This window comes from Thunnus albacares, chromosome 10, assembly GCF_914725855.1.
Source record: "Thunnus albacares chromosome 10, fThuAlb1.1, whole genome shotgun sequence".
In the NCBI taxonomy this organism is placed as follows: Eukaryota; Metazoa; Chordata; class Actinopteri; order Scombriformes; family Scombridae; genus Thunnus; species Thunnus albacares.
This window is the reverse complement of record NC_058115.1, coordinates 28,370,756-28,390,707: the sequence shown is the minus strand read 5'-3', so window position 1 is coordinate 28,390,707 and position 19,952 is coordinate 28,370,756. Positions and strand designations below refer to the sequence as shown.

The 19,952-nt window shown below is 38.9% G+C and overlaps 1 protein-coding gene across 3 annotated transcripts; it reads left to right on the top strand.

Annotated features, from left to right (window-relative positions):
* Positions 1-363: 363 nt before the first annotated feature.
* tlx2 (T cell leukemia homeobox 2) lies at positions 364-13,004 on the top strand. Of its 3 annotated transcripts, XM_044363933.1 has the most exons (5): positions 364-1,527; positions 8,018-8,230; positions 8,930-9,167; positions 11,964-12,144; positions 12,648-13,004. In XM_044363933.1, exons 1-5 carry the CDS (start codon positions 1,020-1,022, stop codon positions 12,657-12,659), a joined length of 1,152 nt encoding a protein of 383 aa, XP_044219868.1. In that variant the 5' UTR covers positions 364-1,019; the 3' UTR covers positions 12,660-13,004. The 3 variants fall into 3 exon arrangements, with proteins under 3 accessions (XP_044219868.1, XP_044219867.1, XP_044219869.1); XM_044363932.1 differs by lacking the exon at positions 12,648-13,004 and having other exon boundaries at positions 11,964-12,180; XM_044363934.1 differs by lacking the exons at positions 8,018-8,230; positions 12,648-13,004 and having other exon boundaries at positions 11,964-12,180.
* Positions 13,005-19,952: the final 6,948 nt, after the last annotated feature.

The following is a 19,952-nucleotide window of genomic DNA, read 5'->3' as shown; positions in this document are numbered from 1 at the left end:
AAATACAATCCTCACATGTTTTAATGTAAAGCTGAGAAAAGAATGAATGGAACAGGAGACCCATCCCGGTAAGATGGAGGTTTTTTTTTTAAATATCCTTTAACATGTAGACGAGTAGTATTTGAATACTGCTTGACCTGGACCTCGAGCACCACTAAAAGGCACAAACCCCCCTGCTATACACCAGAAAGGAAGCATAAAAATAAAGAAAGCTGCGGTTTCTTTAAGAGATGCGAGCAAAACAACTGTCCTACCGGGGAGGAGGGAGGGGTGGGAGGGGAGGGAGAGAGAGCGAAGAGGGGAGTGGAGGGAGGTTTGGCTGGATGATCGAATGGCAGCTTTTACGCAGAGGGTTGTCTCACCTGCTGAAACGCACTTCACCATTCAGCACAACAGAGCCATCTTTCGCTCTCACCTCCAATTAATATCCACGGCTGCGAGGTCATCGCTTCCTTTTTTTCGCCTCCTTGGGTTTGTTTTGTTTTGCCTCCTGCTTTATTTTGATGCGACGAGCTTGGGTACCCTACCATGCCCTCTGCGCATGGATCGTCTCCGCCAGAGTAGGCGAACAAAGCGCATCAAGCCTCTCCAGAGAACTGCCTCCCCCCCCAAAAAAACACGGATTTTTGTCTGTAAGTACTCAGGATAACCATTTAGCATCTTCGGTTGTTTTTTCTTGATGTTAGGCTGCTTTGTGTCTAGTTCACTGGGAAAGAACACGCTGTTAAAGATGGATACGCTTTTTCTTAGCCCGACGGATAAGCATTTAATTTAGGGAACACCCGGTCCCACTGTTGGCCAAAAATAATGGCAAGATTTTGGATGGCACTGGACACGTTACTGGTTTCTTTGGAGTAGAACAGGCCTGTGTCGATGCTTGAAAACATCAACAACAGCCCAGTACTGCAGCATACAAACATTTCATTCCCCAAGGCGTGAATTACTACATGACAAAAATACATCCGCGCACTGATAAAACATACTGACAAACACACCACCGATAAAAAACAATAATAAATATGGAGCACACCGGGATCGAGGAGGTGAACCAGACGCACCAGCAGCAGCATGAACCCATCAGCTTCGGGATCGACCAGATCCTAAACAGCTCGGACCAGTCCAGCGGTTGCATGCTCCCCAACCGGACCGGCGACCCGGATTACGCGCTGGCCTCTAACGTCTACAGCAACGGGTACAACAGCGTCTACAACCCGGCCTGCTCCATGACGGCGGCGGCGGCGGGTCTGGCCGGCTCCTACAACGTCAACATGAACATGAACGTCAGCATGAACATGAACGTTAACGTGAATTCGGGAGGTGCCGGTGGGGTGATCCGGGTGCCGGCGCACAGACCCATGCCGCCTCCTCCGCCGCCCGCCGCCGCGCCGCACCCGCCCCCTTCGGCTCATCCGCCGGGCATCGGACACGGCATCCCCTCTGTGCCTGGGATGGGAATGGGAAATGCGGCAAACTTCACCTTCCCCTGGATGGAGAGCAGTAGGAGGTTTGCCAAGGACAGATTAACAGGTAAACAAGAGTTTTCCTCATGATCCTGCAACACCTGTAGGCTGATTTGTGTTTTTGCCATTAAAACAGATGTAAGACCAGATGATTATATAACCTACACCCATCAAGGAAGGCACAATGTATATGCTCCCTCATCGCCAAACAGGCGTGAGTTATGAATAATCTAACATTTGTGTTTAAAACAAGACAGTGCAGGCTAAACTAGGCCTAACAGCTCGACAAAGTAGGGCTGATTTCATCTTTAGGTTGTAATTTATAACAAATCGTATGCACACAGAGTCAGTTTTATTATGAGGGCCAGCCTGATAAACGAGTAGAGAAATTGGCATGGACATGCTGATGAATCAGTATTGGACCATCACTCTCCATTTACAGCGGATGACGGATAACGACGTTGCCCGTTTTTTTTCATGAGGATGAATGATTTTTTTTTTTTTTTTTTTTTTTTGGCTTCTTCTGCCAGCCAATTGACAAAACAGGAAGATGAGTCATAATGGTAATAACATATGGCAGGTTAAAATCTGCAGCAGACAATGCCGTGTTGTTATCATTATTACTGTGCTTTCACTATGTTTACGTCCCATAATAATACTTTTTTACTCCAATTTTATTTTATTCCAACATTGTATTTTTAAATGCAATTCCTCAAAAAAGCCCTTTAAACAATTAATCTGCATGATTCAGCTTTAATCACTTATTAAAGACCTTATACTCCATTAGTTCACTTCCACTGGACTCATGGAGATCAGACTGGAAACTTGGTCAAACCAGATTCTTCACTAACGTCTAACATTTCTGTAATGGCTCAGTTTGTCTCTCTGTAAGCTCGTTAATTTGGAGGATTTGCAAAAAATCAACAATGGTTGCCAATGATGCAACAATAATAAGATAAAAAGACAATAATATATTATGTAGAGTCTAATATATATACCTGAGTAGAGTTTATTTCTTTTATCTCAGTAGCCTTTAGGCTCTTTTTGGCTCTTTTTAGAAAATAAGAATATTACAATTAACTAATTTATTCTTTTACATTTATTTTTTTTGTTTATTTTTGTTCTACTGTGTTTACAGTTCCAGCAATCTGAATCACATAATTCTGTTTTAGTTGTTATAGGTAAGCCATTATTCATGCACTATCTCCAGTTTGCTCCTGTAGCTGTAAAACACTCATCACGTTTTCTTTTTATTTCGCAATGAGGCGTTTAGTGCTTCACTGATTTTTTTTTTTTTCCTTTCTGGAACAGTAGCTGAATGTTTTTCATTGAAAAATAGTTCTTGAGTTCTTGGGTTTGAAATAATATAAAACTCAACCCTTAAGTATTAAACCTGCTGTGATAATCAGACTTTATATGTTGCATAAAATAGAGTTTTCTGTCTTTTTATTATTTTTCTTTCTGGGAGGAGGGAGGGAGAAGGGGGGTGGGGGGGTTCACTGGTCTTTTTCACATGACCTCATCGTTATGAAGATGAAAATGAAGAACATCATAGATTTGCGCCCGCCCCACCCCCACATTTACCCCCTTTGCATTAAATATTCACTATTCCGTTCTTTCTACTTGATTAATTATTAAATACTGGGGGACGATATGTCAACTGCAAAAAGATACAGTGTAAATAGGCTTATCAATTTTACTCATAGTCACAGAGGGCCTCTCGTTTAATTTCTCTCAGCTTTGTGTCGCTGTAATTATTTCGCAGCTTATATCTTTCCACTGTATTGATCAGCCAAAGATCAGCAGCAGCTACAGCACACACACACACACACACACACACACACACACACACACACACACACACACACACACCGCTGTGCTCTGTTTCCTATAAAAGGCCGTAAATCAAATGGACTATCATCTATCCTGATGGGCAGAGAACCATTTTAAATGTTTCTTCTCTGTTTCTTGTTTTTCTCTTGGCTTTCCAAGTTGAAACCGGAGGAGAAAAAACGGCCCCGGGCAGCTTTAAACAGCTAAACATTTTGCCAAAGGCCCCCAGCTCTGGCAGCCATGGGTGATTTTTTTTTCCAGGCATGTAAACGAAACCCATTTGAATTGCACAATCTCCCGTTTTTCACCCTGGCATGAGTCCGCACGGCATAAATTCATGTTATACAGTAAATGGAGCCAGTAAATCACTGTAATATCGTCAGACTGACGCAAAGGATTAAGAAATGATGGTGTTAAGGGCATCATTTAATCCATCTCTAAGAATAAATAATACTTGTTTATATACTGGTGGGTTCATGATCACCACCAGTAGCTCTCTGTAGGCTTATCTCATTCTGTGAGCAAAAACTCGTTGAATTAGACTTATATATATTTATATATATATTCTAATATCATCCCACCGCCAAATTTCCCCTCAAACTAATTTGGCACGGAACGGCCCAGCCATGAATTATTATTAGTATTATTATTATATTATTATTATTGTTAGTAGTAGTAATATTACCGTATTAACAGTAATGTTATTTCCCTCTAAAATTACTTGCAAGCTATTTTTTTTATAAACTCAAAAATGAAAGCTTTGTTTGTATTTTTTAAGACTTGCAACGATTTGGATGACATCCAAAAATATACAATAAACACACCCAAAATGTACTAGCTATAAAAGATATAAAAAAGGTATTTTTCTGTGCAAAAAATGTAAAATATCATGAAGTTTAAATTCTTGCAAATAAATGAAGCTACAATATCCAGACACTTATCCAACAATTTAAAAATACGTGGGGATAAAGCACTATTTCTGAAACCTAGCAGTGAGGTAATAATAATAAAAATGATGACACAATTATAATAATGATAAAAGAGGATAATAGGGATCGTTTGGGCATCTTGACAATAAACAGAGCCATAATACAACATGTGTAGCTCTATAGGCCACGTAGCACCGATAAAAAACATAATTAAAGCGTCGTTTCTATCCAGTAAATCTCTGTCTGCGTGTTTACGGCAGCAGAGCAGAAAAAAACATGATTTTATTTGAGTGTTGAACCCGCTCCTGTCCTTGTGTTTCCCCGCTGCCCTGATTCTCGGTGTGACAGAAGACAGTGTCCTTGTCTTTTGTCCTGTATAGTGTAATAAATAGCAATATATGTTCATGTTATATTTCAATATCCCCTTTAGAATCCTTCACGGATATATTTATTAGATTGCTACAAAGGTAATATCCGCAGTGGGGAAGGGAGGCGCTGTCACAGAGAAGTGTTATTAAGTATAAGTGGTTTTATTATGGGAAACATATTCTCCACGGTAGCATTTTATTCTGTGATATGCTTATGCTAAATTGTATTACCAAGGCAGCAGATTTTGTATTCTCGTCCATTTTCTTTTTCATTTCACGGAGGTTTCTATTTTTCCTTTTTCTTTCTCTCTTTTTTTTAAATACAATAAATGGTCCGATGTGATTCAGTTGTAAAGCACATGACCTCTTTCATACCTGACTTGGGTTTTCCACTGACTGTACACTGATGATGCTGCACTAACTGTCTTCCAGGATGTTCAGGAAAACAGTTAGCAATTAAGGAAAAATAATTAACACCATATTTTTTTGATTTTAAAGGCTACTACTTTATCTATTTGGATTTAGAAAATATTCCTGAATATTATATCATAGGAAATGATAGGCGTGCTCCATTAGCTACCTTTAATAAATGTAGACTTTGTAGGTGTGTGTGATTCTGACATTAGTCTCAGAATAATAAAAAATAAATAAATAAATAAATAAATAAATAAAAGATAGAAATCCTACTGACTTTTCCCCTCAAAATTATGACATAAGCTATGATTTTTTGTTTGTTTCATAAAGCCCCAATCCTCGCCTTTAGGTAAAGCTTAACTATTATACCTAACCTATGTAAATTATAACAATATAGTGACAATTCACTCTGAACATTTAAGGCAAAACAGGCTTATACAGTGAACGCATTTCAATGCTATAAACACAATAATATATACATATTAGCCTTTAATTATTATTGTAGAATTATTTTTCATTCATTAATTTTCATTTTTCACAGTATTTTACTGTAATTTACTGTAGATGTTGGTTTTAAATCCAGCAGATTGTGTGTTTCCAGGACCACACAGGCTAAAACATTACAGCATTTCCTGCCTTATATATTACTTACTGTGCCAATAATAATAATAGCAATGGATAAATCTGAGGGCATATCTGATTCCTAAACAGTCTTAGTCTTACACCTTCAATCAAAACATTAAACATGACTGATGCAGTATCCGTGACATCTCTGTATCATATATTTATCAGTATTTTGCACACTGTAAGGTGAAGCCTTTTTGCAGTTGGCTGGTACAAAGGGTCCTGCTGCATGTTGTGTTCCACTTGGGTTGCCTCCGAACGTGCTTGTATGTGCCTGGTCCATTAGTTAGCCCACAGATGGCCTGAAATAGCCGTCTAATGCAGTATTATTTAGCCAGACCTGCCGCTGGGAGCAACAACAGGCCTGCTTGCTCTCAGCATGTGACCCCATAAGGCTGCACATAGTTTTTGGCAATGAGACGCCAACCAAAAAGAACCACTGTAACCCAGTTACATGCGTTTAATGTGTATATTATAGAAATTTCATAGAAAAGTCACAATATGAATTGAATTGGGAAGCACAGGAGATTTAAAAACAAAGCATGCAGTGGAATAAGGTCACCATAAACTCAATTTTAAGGGCCACAGAGGTGATATAGTACACCATGAACACCTATAGGAATATTATAGAAACATCACGGGAATATTGTTACTATAAACTCATGATTAAATACCAGAGATGCCTGTCTAAATCCCTAAAGAAATATTAGAAGGATACAATTACCATTTATTGAGCATCAGAGCAACAGACTGTAAAACGGTTAACCGTGTTATTATAGCTATAGAAGATTGAAAATAATAATGAGAAGAAGATAAAGGTCACTATAAATACACAATATATAATAAATCACGATGACTTTTCATTTCAGACACTAAATCTTCTGCTAATTTACACTCCGGTAATTTTAACTTTATGTGACCCACATGTAACAGCACATTGCAGTGATTCATCTTTACTTTACAAATCATTTGCCCGTGTACGCCTCAATTTGCCACTCCTGTTCAGCACCATCAAGGGACGTCAGCGGTTCCCTGGAAATGACTGCCGAGCGCATAATAGCTTCATGTTCCATTTTCCATCCAAATTGTCATCCTCTGTGTGGCAAATGAATTTTTAGGTCACTGAAACTCTGAGAGCAGCAGCAGCAGCGGCAGCAGCAGAGGCAGCAGCAGAGGCAGCAGCACGTGGCCCTCAGGAGACACCTATGCAGATGTTTTCATATTCATTTTGGCTCCTGGTGAGCTTTTCTGACAAAACAAAAACAAATAAACACCCTGTAAGACAGCAGGCAAAACAGCTTGCTAGGGAGGGATGACATAAAGATACAGAGAGAAAGAGACAGAAACAGATTTTTTTTTTTTTTTTCTGTTGATTTCCATTCTGCTTCAAAATGAGAATGTGGCTGGGGAGTGGATCTATGGCCAGGAATGATCTCATTACATTTATCGATCTTCTGTTTACCCATGGCTGACAAAATAGACAGGATTCATAGATATTTTATGATGCAGAAGATATGTTGTTATTAATATCCAGATTCAGTGATATGTGAAAGTGAACCAAAAGGCAGTGACACACAGTTAGAGGAAAAACACAAATTACCAAATGCAATTTACATTTTTGAAAAGCTTCAATAACAAAATTACTGAAAAGACACAAAATAGTATAGTATACAATGTACATCCATATGTAGTTTACTTAAAATAATACATTGTTACCTATAATTCAACACAAATATCTGTAAAATATATTGTAAAGTATTCTGTTCTACTCTATTCTGCAAAAATGATGTATGATCTATATGTAAGAATTTGTGCAATTTTACACTGGAAATAATGTAAAATGATTGTTGGGAGTTTTTAATGACAAATGCCAAAAGTTTTGTGCGGATGATATTTTGTGTAAAGATTGAATATATTTGAATCTGATTGGTCTGATGGCAGAAAAAAAAATAGAAAAAAAAAAAAATACAAAATGTTATGCTCCAAAAATTTACTTTTGTCTGGTTAGGCACTTATCATGTGATACTGCACATATTGACTGATGACATGGTTTTTAATGGGCTGACGTTGTTAAAGTGGTTATTTAATTCATATTCCACATTGTCTGTGAATGACCCCTATTGCCTGATTCTGACTGGCTGACCAGGATCAGCTTGATTTATTTTTGTAACTCTGCTACTTGTCATTTATTTTTCTAAATAGCAGATATCTCATTCTTTTCCAAATGCTAACTTAAGAGACTATAGCGGTAAATCCCATTAAAGTAGACTCTGTTCATCATTCAGGCCTCCTTCATGTGATTAGCTGCTATGGGTCGGTGCCCGCCCGGCTGCTGCTGCTGTTGCTGTGCTCCAGATGTGGGACCTTACTGTGTCTCCCTTTCCTTTAGGGGAGCAGGCAGAGGAGAGCCGGGTAGGAGAGGCCACAGAGGGCCCGGGGGCCGCCGGGTCCCTCTGTCCGCTCCCCAAGGGAGACATCGGCAGGGTCCCTGTCTGGAGTACTGTGGAGACATTAGCCAAATGCTATTACCCCGAGCTCGCTCACTTGCGAGACGGCAATGGCCTTCTAGCAGACTATCCTTTCCCAAAGGGGGCTTGCCCAGGTGAGTCACCCCCTTTCCCCCCCCATCCAACCGCCTCCCCCATCTCACCCATCTGTGTCGGCAGAGGTCTTGATTATTGCGGCGTAAAAACTTTGAATAATTTTTGGCTTTATTTATGAAAATGGGAATGATAATGTCCACATTATTGCTAAATTATTGCCTGTTGCAAGCAATATTACTTACTTTGAATTGTTTTTGGAACTGATGCTGCATATCCCAGCGTTCAAAATGTCCCTCTGTGACTTTTCCTTGGACTTCGCTTCTGTACAAACTAGTGTGCTGTTTGGTTTTCAAAATCTGGCAGGGGAATTGTAGTTGTAATTACATTTATCTTCTTCAATTGGTGGCTTCTGGGCCCTCTCTTAGACTCCATAAACACACAGAGTTAAGACAAAATGGACAATAATTTTATCTAACTAAGGACTGGAAAACAAAATTGTGTTGCACGTATACAAACAAAACCTCAAGGGAAATAAGTTTATACTTCAGAAGCATATATCATTCCAGGTTTGAAATGGAAGTAATTACTTACGCTAACGGACATTATTCTAAAACCTAGTCCAAACGCCACAATTATTTACATCGACCTTACTGCTAACGCTAACATGGACTTTTCAAAGCTCAAATACACATTGTTTACAAAATCATTAAACAAAGTCATATAAATCTTTCTTTTGCTCCTTTTCCTTCCCATTTCAGCAGCCCTGTCGCCCTTCTCTGTGACCCGTCGCATTGGCCACCCTTACCAGAACCGGACGCCGCCCAAGAGGAAAAAGCCTCGCACCTCCTTCAGCCGGGTGCAGATCTGCGAGCTGGAAAAACGATTTCACCGGCAGAAGTACCTGGCGTCAGCCGAGCGCGCCACCTTGGCCAAGGCCCTAAAGATGACGGACGCACAAGTCAAGACCTGGTTTCAGAACAGACGGACAAAATGGCGGTAAGATCCTGGCAGAGAGTAAATTTTGTGTATGCTTAGAGTGTGATTCTCTTAAGTTCAGCATTATTTACTGGCATAAAAGTAGAGAATAGTAAAGGTAAACTTCCCCTCCTTCTTGCCATTTTCACCTCCACATGCCATATTTTCTTCCACATGATCTATTTAAGCAAAACAAAGAGATCATGGTGGTTTTTCTCTATGAGGGCAGGATACACGCTCAGAAGAGCCACTCCTTCCAATTTTTCTTGCGCCATAAATTGACAGCGCTGAATGTGTCTCTGTTTTGCTGTTAGATCCAAAATGCTTACTGATGTTTCTCTTTAAACACACATAAAATGGCCCACAGCTGAACTATTCGAGGCGTCGTACAACACAACACCTATTTTGCTTAGCTTAGCTGCCAGTCGAGGGCAGTTCACTTGACCAAGCACAATTACTCGAGCCTCCTAAAAGGCCTTTTAGAAACTTGCTGTCCAAAGCAATACTGAAACACTCACAGGAGGAATTGACTGCCAAGTCCGTAGTCAGAAAAACACACACTCCTTCACTTAATTTTAACTGTTGTTTATAGCCATTTGGAAGTAAATGAGTAGGAAATCAAATCATGATGCCCTGCCCTTAGTTAAAGGGACAGGGTTCATATTTCAAAAGCATATTAAAGACAGTAAATTACCTTTTAGGGTTTTAATCTTTAAATGATTCTTAAGCTTCTTAGAATTTAAAGTTTATGACTTCATTTTAAGGCTTGTTAACAGTTTATTGGCCATTTTTGTCGTGGGCAAACATATAAAATTTAAATTTGGTGATCCCTTTCAAAAAGTAAAAATACTCATAAGCCAACAATCAGATCCAGCTATTCTGACTATAGCAGTGAAACAAAACCCATACCTACACCAAGTTGTAATACAAATGAATTTTCTTAAAATAAACACCAACCACCAAACTGAATCCAAGACTGAACGGCATGTCACGAGTAACAAGGGAATTGGTTTAACTCGTTTTTCTGATTTCCTAGTTTTGCTGAGATTTATGCCATTTCCCTGTTGTGTGCACCTGATAGGATGAGCGTGAGGGATGTCTTTGCATGACGACTACGCTAGTAACAAGAGGATGATCAAATCAACAGGCAGCGAATCAGATTATGATAATGCTGTTAACAATAATGTGTGGCTAATGGGTGGAGGTTGGTGTGCATGAAAGAGTGCTTTAGAGGTGTGTTTCCGCCTGTGATTCCTACCTGCCGTTTTTAGTTTGTTTTCATTCATTGATTATGGGTTGTGTTACTAATAACTGTATCGCTGATAAGGATTACTCAGAACATTTCTTGGTTAAAGTTAACAAGCATACAGTTGAGAAAATGTCCAAATTACCGATTAAACATCTGTCACGGGAGTCGATTTGAATATTAAAGAAACTACGACTCAGGTGAGGAAAAACAAAATCATCTGTCATCTATATCTGGAATCAAATGGGAGCACAATTTGGAGTTTGTTAAGGATTCGATTACCGCTTACTTTACTTTTAAAGTAAAAGTACTTTTACTTTTAAAAACTTATAACTAAGTTTGCTGATTGCTAAAAATCACCTGGTGTGAGTGTTTCTTTTTGGATAGTTTCCAACATAAACACTGCAACTCTTCCATTATAAAGACGTATCGTTTTAAACAGATCTGTACACACACACACACACACACACACATCTGTGCTGCTTTTCAACACAAGAAACACCTACTGACACAATATACAGGATGTATGTTACTGTTAACATATGCTGGGCTGAAAAGGAAAAAAAAAAGAAAAAACCAAACAGATGTAACTTTTCACCTTGAGGCAGGAAATGTACTGTTCCCCCTCCTCCTCCTCCGTCAGTCACGTTCCCTCACCAACACCTGTCACTCATCGTGATCAGCTGTCATCTAGCCTGAAGCTGAAGTAACTGGCACAGGTGTTGAATAAACATAAATGCAAGCAACTTACAAATGAACAGGTCTTTTTTTTCTTTTCTGCAACACGTATAACTATACTGCTTTGCTTTTCACCCCTGTTCTTGCGTTCGTTTCTTGATTTCTTCATCGCTCTCACATCCCTGCTTTTTGCCTGCTATATGCTTCCATTAACAGCCACGACCAGCTAACTGCAGAAAATTAAAATCTCTTAAAGTATCACAAGCAATACTGAAAAAATCCAGTTTTAGGCTGGTATGTTTTATTTCTTGTGATTTCAAATAAGTTATATGTTTTAACTTTAATTAAAGTGGGATTATTGTGCTTTTTAATCATTTATTTGGAACGTTTTAAAGAGGAACTACAGCAGACACCAGTTTGATATCCTTTAATGCAGTGGTTCCTAACCTTTTTAACTTGTGACCTTTTAAAATTAAGTAATGTCTGCTTGCAACCCTCTGTTTTATTTGAATAGTTTTAGATAATTATTCAGTAATTTACAATAAAAATAGCAAAGATTAGCAGAATGTTTGAAAAATCAGACATACTTTTGTGTTGTATATGTTTTTGTCCACATTCCTAAAATATTAATCATCTAATTACCCCTTAGATTTATCTTGCAACCCTTTGTTGAGTCTTGATCCCCAAGTTGGGATTCACTGCTGTACTGTAAACTACATTGTCTATTTAAAGAAAAGTCGCATATTGCTTCTTTATAAAAACAAGGGACAAGTGTTGCAAACTAGCTCTGGGTGTAACCGCTGTGCTATGTGTCATTTAACCCTCTATGAAAATAAACATGAAACAAGTCTTAAATCCTACTCTGCTCCCCTTTGTCTCCTCCATCCACCCAGGAGACAGACTGCGGAGGAGAGAGAGGCCGAGAGGCAGCAGGCCAACCGGCTGATGCTGCAGCTTCAGCAGGAAGCTTTCCAGAAGACGTTGAGCCAGCCTCTGCAGCCGGACCCGCTCTGCCTGCACAACTCCTCCCTCTACGCCTTGCAGAACCTGCAGCCCTGGGCAGAAGACAATAAGGTGACCTCCGTCACCTCCGTGGCATCTGTAGTGTGAACGTGTGTGTGAATGAGTGTGTGTAGAAGAGAGAGGGAGGGGGGGAGGGACGAAGCTGGGAATGAAATGTGTTTATCAAAGTGTCGTCAGTGTGAAAGGACAAAAGGGAGGAATCTCTTCAGTCTATTTCTGACGTGTCTGACGTTCAAAAACTCAGCACCATTATGGGATTATCATAGATACGGGAGAATGATGCTTGCTTTGGAAAAAAAAAAAAAATGTATGGACATTGTGCTTCCTCACTCATTGATCATTACCAGCAACATGGTGGGGGAGCACGTGTAGAGAGACAGCTATCTGTTACTGCCAAGACCTACAAAACACTGTTTGCGGACATCACAGCACAGGAGCCGCACTTGCAGATTGCTGTTTGTCAAAATTAAGCAGGTCTACAACTGTTATCTTAAATATCTAAAGTGTGTTGAATAATTTTCCTGCCTTACACCAAGTTTCCGCTTTCCCTTCAGCTGTCGGTCTAAAAGAGAGGAGGGCACTTTATCCCTAAGTGCCAGGAAACAAATGGACACCTCTGTACATGCCCAACTATCAAGACTGCCCCCCCCTCCCTCTTTTTGCCTCTGGAACCTTCACAAGGCGGCAGAGACTTTCTGCCACTAACGGCAAAAAAAAAAAAAAGCCTCCTGTTTTTCGCTTTTGACTTTGTACAATGTAGTAAATGCATGTTTCAACTCTTTTCTGTGTGCACTCGGAAGTACCATTGAAGTCAGCTGCTGTCAAGGTGGAACTCCTCAGCAACCGCAGTGTTCAAGTGGTAGTCAATTGGTGGGAACTCCTGATCATGGATTCCTTATTATGTTCAATTTAAAGGGTGTTTTATATTAAATGATATTGTGACTTTTTGAAAAGAGAAACCTCTCTTTGTCTCATTGGATTCTTTCACACACTGTTTGTTTGTTGTTTGTCACCATTATGAAAACCACGCAATAATACTTTTGATTTTAGCAAGGTAGTTAGCCTCCTGGGATTGAGCTATGATTACACATTAAAGTTTCAAACCACCCAAAGGTAAGATAGCACTGGATTGTATCAGAAGGACGGCGCAATACCTTTTTTATCCATAAAAACTGATGACTGCAGCTCCCATGTGTGAATGTGAAGTAGGGCGTTACAGAAAAAACAACAAGCATGCTCAGCAAAACTCTCCCTGGATAAATAAAGGTTTGAAAAGTGATGCCAGCTCAAATTAGAATGACAGTAGGCTACAAGAGAAAAGTATAAGTTGTGCAGCTGCCAAGTGAATATTTGAAATGCAGCAGTCAGGGGTTTTTTAAATCTTCTTTTTGTTTTTGTTTTTTCCTTGTAATTTCAGTGGAACACCTGAATGGAAGATTTGTTTAACAGCAGGAACAGAAAACCTAAAATAGATTAAAGGATAATACTGGTGTCTTTTAAGTTTATGTCAGCCGTGAAGGTCGTCTCTTATGTTTCTTTCCTTCCTGCTAGAGTTTGCACAAGCTCAGCACTGAACTCAGGCGATCTAGAGCTGATTTTCTACCTTAAGAAGGCTTTTCTTTCCACAGTATAAAAAACAAGTTTCGTAATAGTGAGATGTTTTGGCACAGTCATTTAGTTTGGTTGAAGTTTGTTGTCTGTTTTGTCATTATTTCCTGTGTGGAGTGTTTTCATAGCTATCAGTGCTGCATTACGTTACGCTCTGCTTCCTGTCAATCAGCTGACACCTACATGAGGATTGGAAATATCCGCCCTCAAATAATTCCTTAAATACTTGTCGCCTGACAGACTCTATCATCACATCTATATTTTTTTTTTTATTCAAGGGTGTTATTCGGTTGAACTGGAATTTTTCTCAAATGTAAACAAAACATACACATTGTCTATTATTCTGATTGACAGCAGTATTATTTGTTTTAAATACCTTCATGTTTTGGATGTTAGCTCCCACACCATTTTTAGAATTAGCTTCCATTGTTGTTTGGGTGAATCATGGCCAACTAGACACCAGACAGCCGTAAACATTCGTTATCACTACATCCACCCATCATGAAAATGCTTATCACCCAAGTCATAACAAAAACGACCTATCTAGAAGCACAGTAAACACATCATTCAGGTTCCTTGCTTGTAAATGAGCCCTCGACATTATGGACGTCACAGGAACTGGGCCTTGCTGTGCCCCACCTCCTCTCTTCAACAGGGAATCACTGGTTTTTATTAGACTGTGAGTGTGTTACGTTGGCCTCTTGTTAATCTTGGCCGTGCCTACTGCTGACAAACCTATCACAAACCCTTTTGACAGACCTGAATTAGGAAAACCCCAAGGTAGACACTGTGTACCTTTTGTCGGGATATCATCGGCATCTGTCTGCTCAAGACTCCAAATCGTTGCTCGGTGTAGATTGATCTGGTTCGAAACAGCTGTCTGCAACTGCAGCCACCCCCAGCAACCCTCCGCTTTCTCTAAAACCTAGGTGCAATGTTTAGTCAGTTTTTAAGGCGTCTTGCCTGGTTGGGATCCTGTCAATAGCAGGCAGTTCTCCAGGTGACGCCTACTCAACCCCCATTTCCTCTGCTCTCTGGTGCTTTCATCTCTCTGTCTCCGATGCCTTGAAGACGTGACTTGGCCCATTTTAGAAAAATTCCTCCCTTTACTGTTTTCAGAACTGTGCATTGTGTTTTACTACAGGTGCTTAAAGATTTTTTCTCCACTCTTATCATGGCTCCGTAGTCTTTTTTTCTCACCCCCTCTCTGTCGCCGCCAAAGAGCCCTGTCCTTATCCAATAAAATGTCACCACACAAGACGAACAAGAGCAAGAGGCTCAGGACGTATCAGACTTCCTATCTAGCACTCGGTTTTGAACAGGAGCACCAAAAATCTATTCAACATATACTCTGTGTTGTGCTCTGTGTCACGCTCCGTCTGCTCCCATCAGTTGTTTCCATTCTTGAAAAAGACAGTAAACATTTAAGTTATAATCAGACAGCTGTTGAGGCTTCAATGGTTCAGTGGGCTGAGCACTGCTGGGGTTGGGAGGATCCTAAAAAGACTCCAGCAAATTGCATATTTTATATCAAATTATCACTTTGGGCCATTATACAGTTTGATTACAGTTTATTCAGACAGTCCAGATAACAACAACTAAAGTGTGTAGCAATTTGTCAGTTGCTGCAATCCTACATGTTATGTAACTCAGACATTAGAACATAAGCCTTCTTTTTGGATCTTTTTTGTATTTATTCAATTTATTAATGATCATTTAGTCTTCAAATACTTTACTGGGTTGTCTACTGTTTATATATGAAAAGCAAACAAGAAAAGCATACTCGGCACAACATAGCATCAATGTTTTCTTTCCCATAACCTAATCTAAATAATAAAATTCATTGTATTATCTGATTCACTCACTCATTAGTCACTTTATACAAAGTTGAGCATAAGATTTGAACTGTCTAAATACAGATTCGTTGCAGCTGACAGCACAGTCTGGTTTATCGAACATGTCTATTTAACTGTGGCTCCATATCCAAAATGTTGTGGCGCATTCTATATGAAATAAGGCGTATATATATATATATATATATTTTTTTTACTTGATACCACATATCAGTTTGCAGTCTTAACAGCCATTTTCAGGCTATGACAGCTGCTGTAGCCACAAGATTTTGGAGGAAAGCAACCACCGCCGGCAAGAAAAGATCTCCACGGAGAAATGCCACGCTGGTCAGAATAGAAAAAAAGAGTGTTGAAAAGCTGCACGAAGGTGGCCAAAAGCAAATCTCCAGGTTCATTATGAATTCTATAAAGAGAGACCTCGCATTTATAATTTATAATTTAATTTCATCACCAAAAACAATAATAATGCACGTGCCTTGTTTGCTGCTGTCGACAGCCTAACAAATCCTCCTGTGTCAGTAGCCTCTGAACTTCTATCCACCAGGACCTGCAATGAATTTGCTTCGTTCTTCACTGAAAAAATTCAGAAAATTAGACAAGCAGTCAGTGCCTCCATATCAGGTACAGGGTATGTGTTGTCCCTGTGTCCACTTAAAATCAATTCAAATAGCATGACACAGTTTGACCCTATCAACCATAAAATCTTGGAGACATTATACAACATCTGAAATCCACCTCCTGCTGCCTTGATATTCTGCCAACAGGATTTTTTTTGAAATTGCATGGCCTCAGATCTTCTACTATTGTCAACACGTCTCTTCTCTCAAGTGTCTTTCCACAGGCCCTGAAAACTGCCATCATCAAGCCACTCTTAAAAAAGAACAATCTAGACACTTCACTAATGAACGATTATAGGCCCATATCAAACCATATCAAAATCATTGAAAAAGCTGTTTTTCAACAGCTGAACAACTTCTTGGCATTAAACGACTCTTTTGATGTCTTCCGTTCAGGATTTCGACCACACCACAGCACTGAGACTGTTCTTGTTAAGGTCTTCAATGACATACACTTAAAGGTGCAGGGTGTAGAATTAAGTGGCATCTAGTGGAATGTACTTGGCGGAAATGGAATATAATATTCATAATTATGTTTTAATTAGTGTATAATCACCTGAAAATAAGAATCATTGTGTTTATATCTACAGATGGATCGGGTCCTCCTCTACAGAGCCTGCCATGTTGCACCACCATGTTTCTACAGTAGCCCAGAACAGACAAACCAAACACTGACTCTAGAGAGGATCTTTTGCATTTTTCACGAGTTTCATGGCCACAGTAGATTCTACATGCTTGGAAGGGGAGGGTGAGGGGGGTATTCAGTTGGCTGCAATCTGCGACCTCAATCCTACACACTGGTCCTTTAAATAAAGACAGTGGCAGAATTTCAGTCTTGGTATTACTGGATCTCATTGCTGCATTTGACACAGTCGACCACAACATATTTCCAACAGGAAAACTAGTTGGGACTTTCTGGCACAGTACTAAACTGGTTTGAATCCTACTTAAAGGACAGGGACTACTTTGTGTCTATAGGTAATTACACATCTGAACAGACAAAAATGACGTGCAGAGTTCCCCAAGGCTTCATTCTGGGGCCTCTTCTGTTCAACGTCTACATGCGTCCACTGGTTCAGATTATGGAAAACAACAAAATATGTTATCGTAATTATGCAGATGACACACAAATTTACATAATCATATCACCAGGGGACTATGGTCCTATACAAGCACTGAGTAAGTACATTGAACAAATCAACGATTGGATGTGCTAGAATTTTCTTCAATTAAACAAAGATAAAACTGAAGTAATTGTTTTTGGAGCCAAGGAAGAATGATTAAAAGTCAGCACTCACTCTCAGTTGGTAATGTTAAAAACCACAAACCAAGCCAGAAATATTGGTGTAGTCATGGACTCAGACCTGAATTTCAACAGCCACATTAAGGCAATTACAAAGTTAGCCTACTATTAATGACTAATTACTAATACTATTAAAGGACTTATGACCCAACGGGATTTGGAAAAACATGTCCATGCATTTCTCTTCAGTAGACTCGAACACTGTAACAGTGTCTTTACAGGTCTCCCTAAAAAAAATTATTCAGACAGCTGCAGCTGACTCAGAACACTGCTGCTCAAGTCCTCACTAGGACTCAAATCTTTACACTGGCTTCTTTTCTGTCAAAGAACTGATTTTAAAATACTGTTGTTGGTTTATAAAGTACTGAATGGTTTAGGGCCAAAAAACATTTATGATATGCTGCTATGTAATGAATAATCCAGACCTCTCAGGTCATCTGGGACAGGTCTGTTTTCTGTCCCCAGAGTCAAAACTAAACATAGAGAGGCAGCTTTTAGTTTTTATGCTCTACATATCTGAAACAGAATACTGCAGGTCTGCTGCATCTCTCAGTTCTTTTAACTCTAGGCTGAAGACTGTTCTGTTTGCCGCTGCGTTTTATTAAATCAAATTTGATGCTTTTAATTAGTATCTTACATTGCACTGTAACTTTTATTCTCCTGTTTTAGGTCTTATTCTATTTAAGCTTATTTTTATTTTCTATTTAACTCCTTTTAATTGTATTTAAATGTCTTTTTATATTGCCTTATGTTGCTTTTACATTTTGTCTTAATGCCTTTTATATTTTATGTAAAGCCCTTTGAATTGCCTTGTTGTTGAAATGTGCTATACAAATAAACTTGCCTTGCCTTGCCTTTCCGCCTCACACTGCCAAACACTATTAGATCATTGCTAATGTTTTGACATGTGAAGCTGATGAAAGGCTTTTATGGTTCTTGACTTTATTCTGAACTACTGAGTATTGTGTTGTTAGCTCTAAAGCTTTATTTTTACAGTAACTACTACCTACATTAGGTTACATTATACAGTTAGGTCAAGTTAATATGTAAGTATTCTGCAATGCATTCTTATACACATGTTTTGGCATGTGTGTAAAACCAGTTTTGAAAATGCTGAAATTGGCACAACTGAAAATTACAGTAATTTTGCTCCACTGGATGTGAAAATGTTAAAAGACTACATTTAATTTAAACTATTTCAGATAAAACATTATACATTATATTAACATTAAGGCTATTTTACTAATAGACACCTGGATGATGTTGAAAGTTCTGTAGAAAAGCTAGAAAGCGAATCCTGAGACACTTTATCACAGATGTGTGATTGTAAGTTCAATAAGGAACCTCCATGTTCAAACATTTCACCACTGACTTTAGCATTTTATTCACTGATCACCAACATGAGTAATAACTCAGAACCACAGTGCTCTGATGATGGATGTAATGGCCCCCATATTATTCAGTTTCATTATTTTGTAAATTCAAGATGTATTATAGCTCAGGAAACAAATATTTTTCTTCATGATGTCTTGTGGCTTCTTTGATAATGTCTGTTTCAAATTATGCTAATTTGTTTGACAAGACAGATTAACATTTTTGTTTTTTTAATAAAAGGGGCAAAAAACCAAATCTGGTCGACTTTGGTGCCTTACAAAATTTGTTTTTCATGCCATAAGTTTAAATCAAACTTTTCAAAAGAGATTTGGAAAATTTTAAACAAATATCTACAAAGATATCTAGTAGTATATACATGGAAGACAAGTTTATGTTAGGTTGAGAAGTATTACTTTTTGCATTACAAGTGATTTTTGTTATATGGGTTGATACAATCATTATTAAACAACTGTTGGCTGCTGTAGCAAGAAAATCCAGAAGCATGGAGTCACTTCCAGCTGAGTCAAGTGAAGAATGAAGAACTCTTTCTGCAGTCTGACAGCATGACTTCAGACACTCAACCTGCTGACATGACATGCTTTCATGTTTCTGTCTCTCTCTCTTTCAGTCACACACACTCACATTATGCACGTACTCACTCACATATGCATGTACAAACAGTTACACATATGCATGTTTGCATACAAGAGTACATGCAGGGACAAAAACCAAGCATGCACATGCTCAAACACATACTCAGACACATACTGTACTCACATGCACACTCACAACTATGAAGGCCATCCTATAGACTTTGGTTAAGTAGGTAATGTAATAGTAGTAAGAAATTTTTAACTTATATTAAATTTGGCCATAATGGCAAAAACTTCTTCAAATTTTGATGCTGAATTTAACAATGTACTATACAATGTACTTCTGAAACAGGCTTTGTAGTGATAGATGGAAGATGATATAAATATATATAAATAAAGGCATTTTTTATATCCCTGCACCTACAGCAACCTGTACTAAAGCACAAAGTCAAATGTGGTGAGTAAGCTGACAAAAACAATCTCATATCAGTCATGAGAACTGATCTGCAGA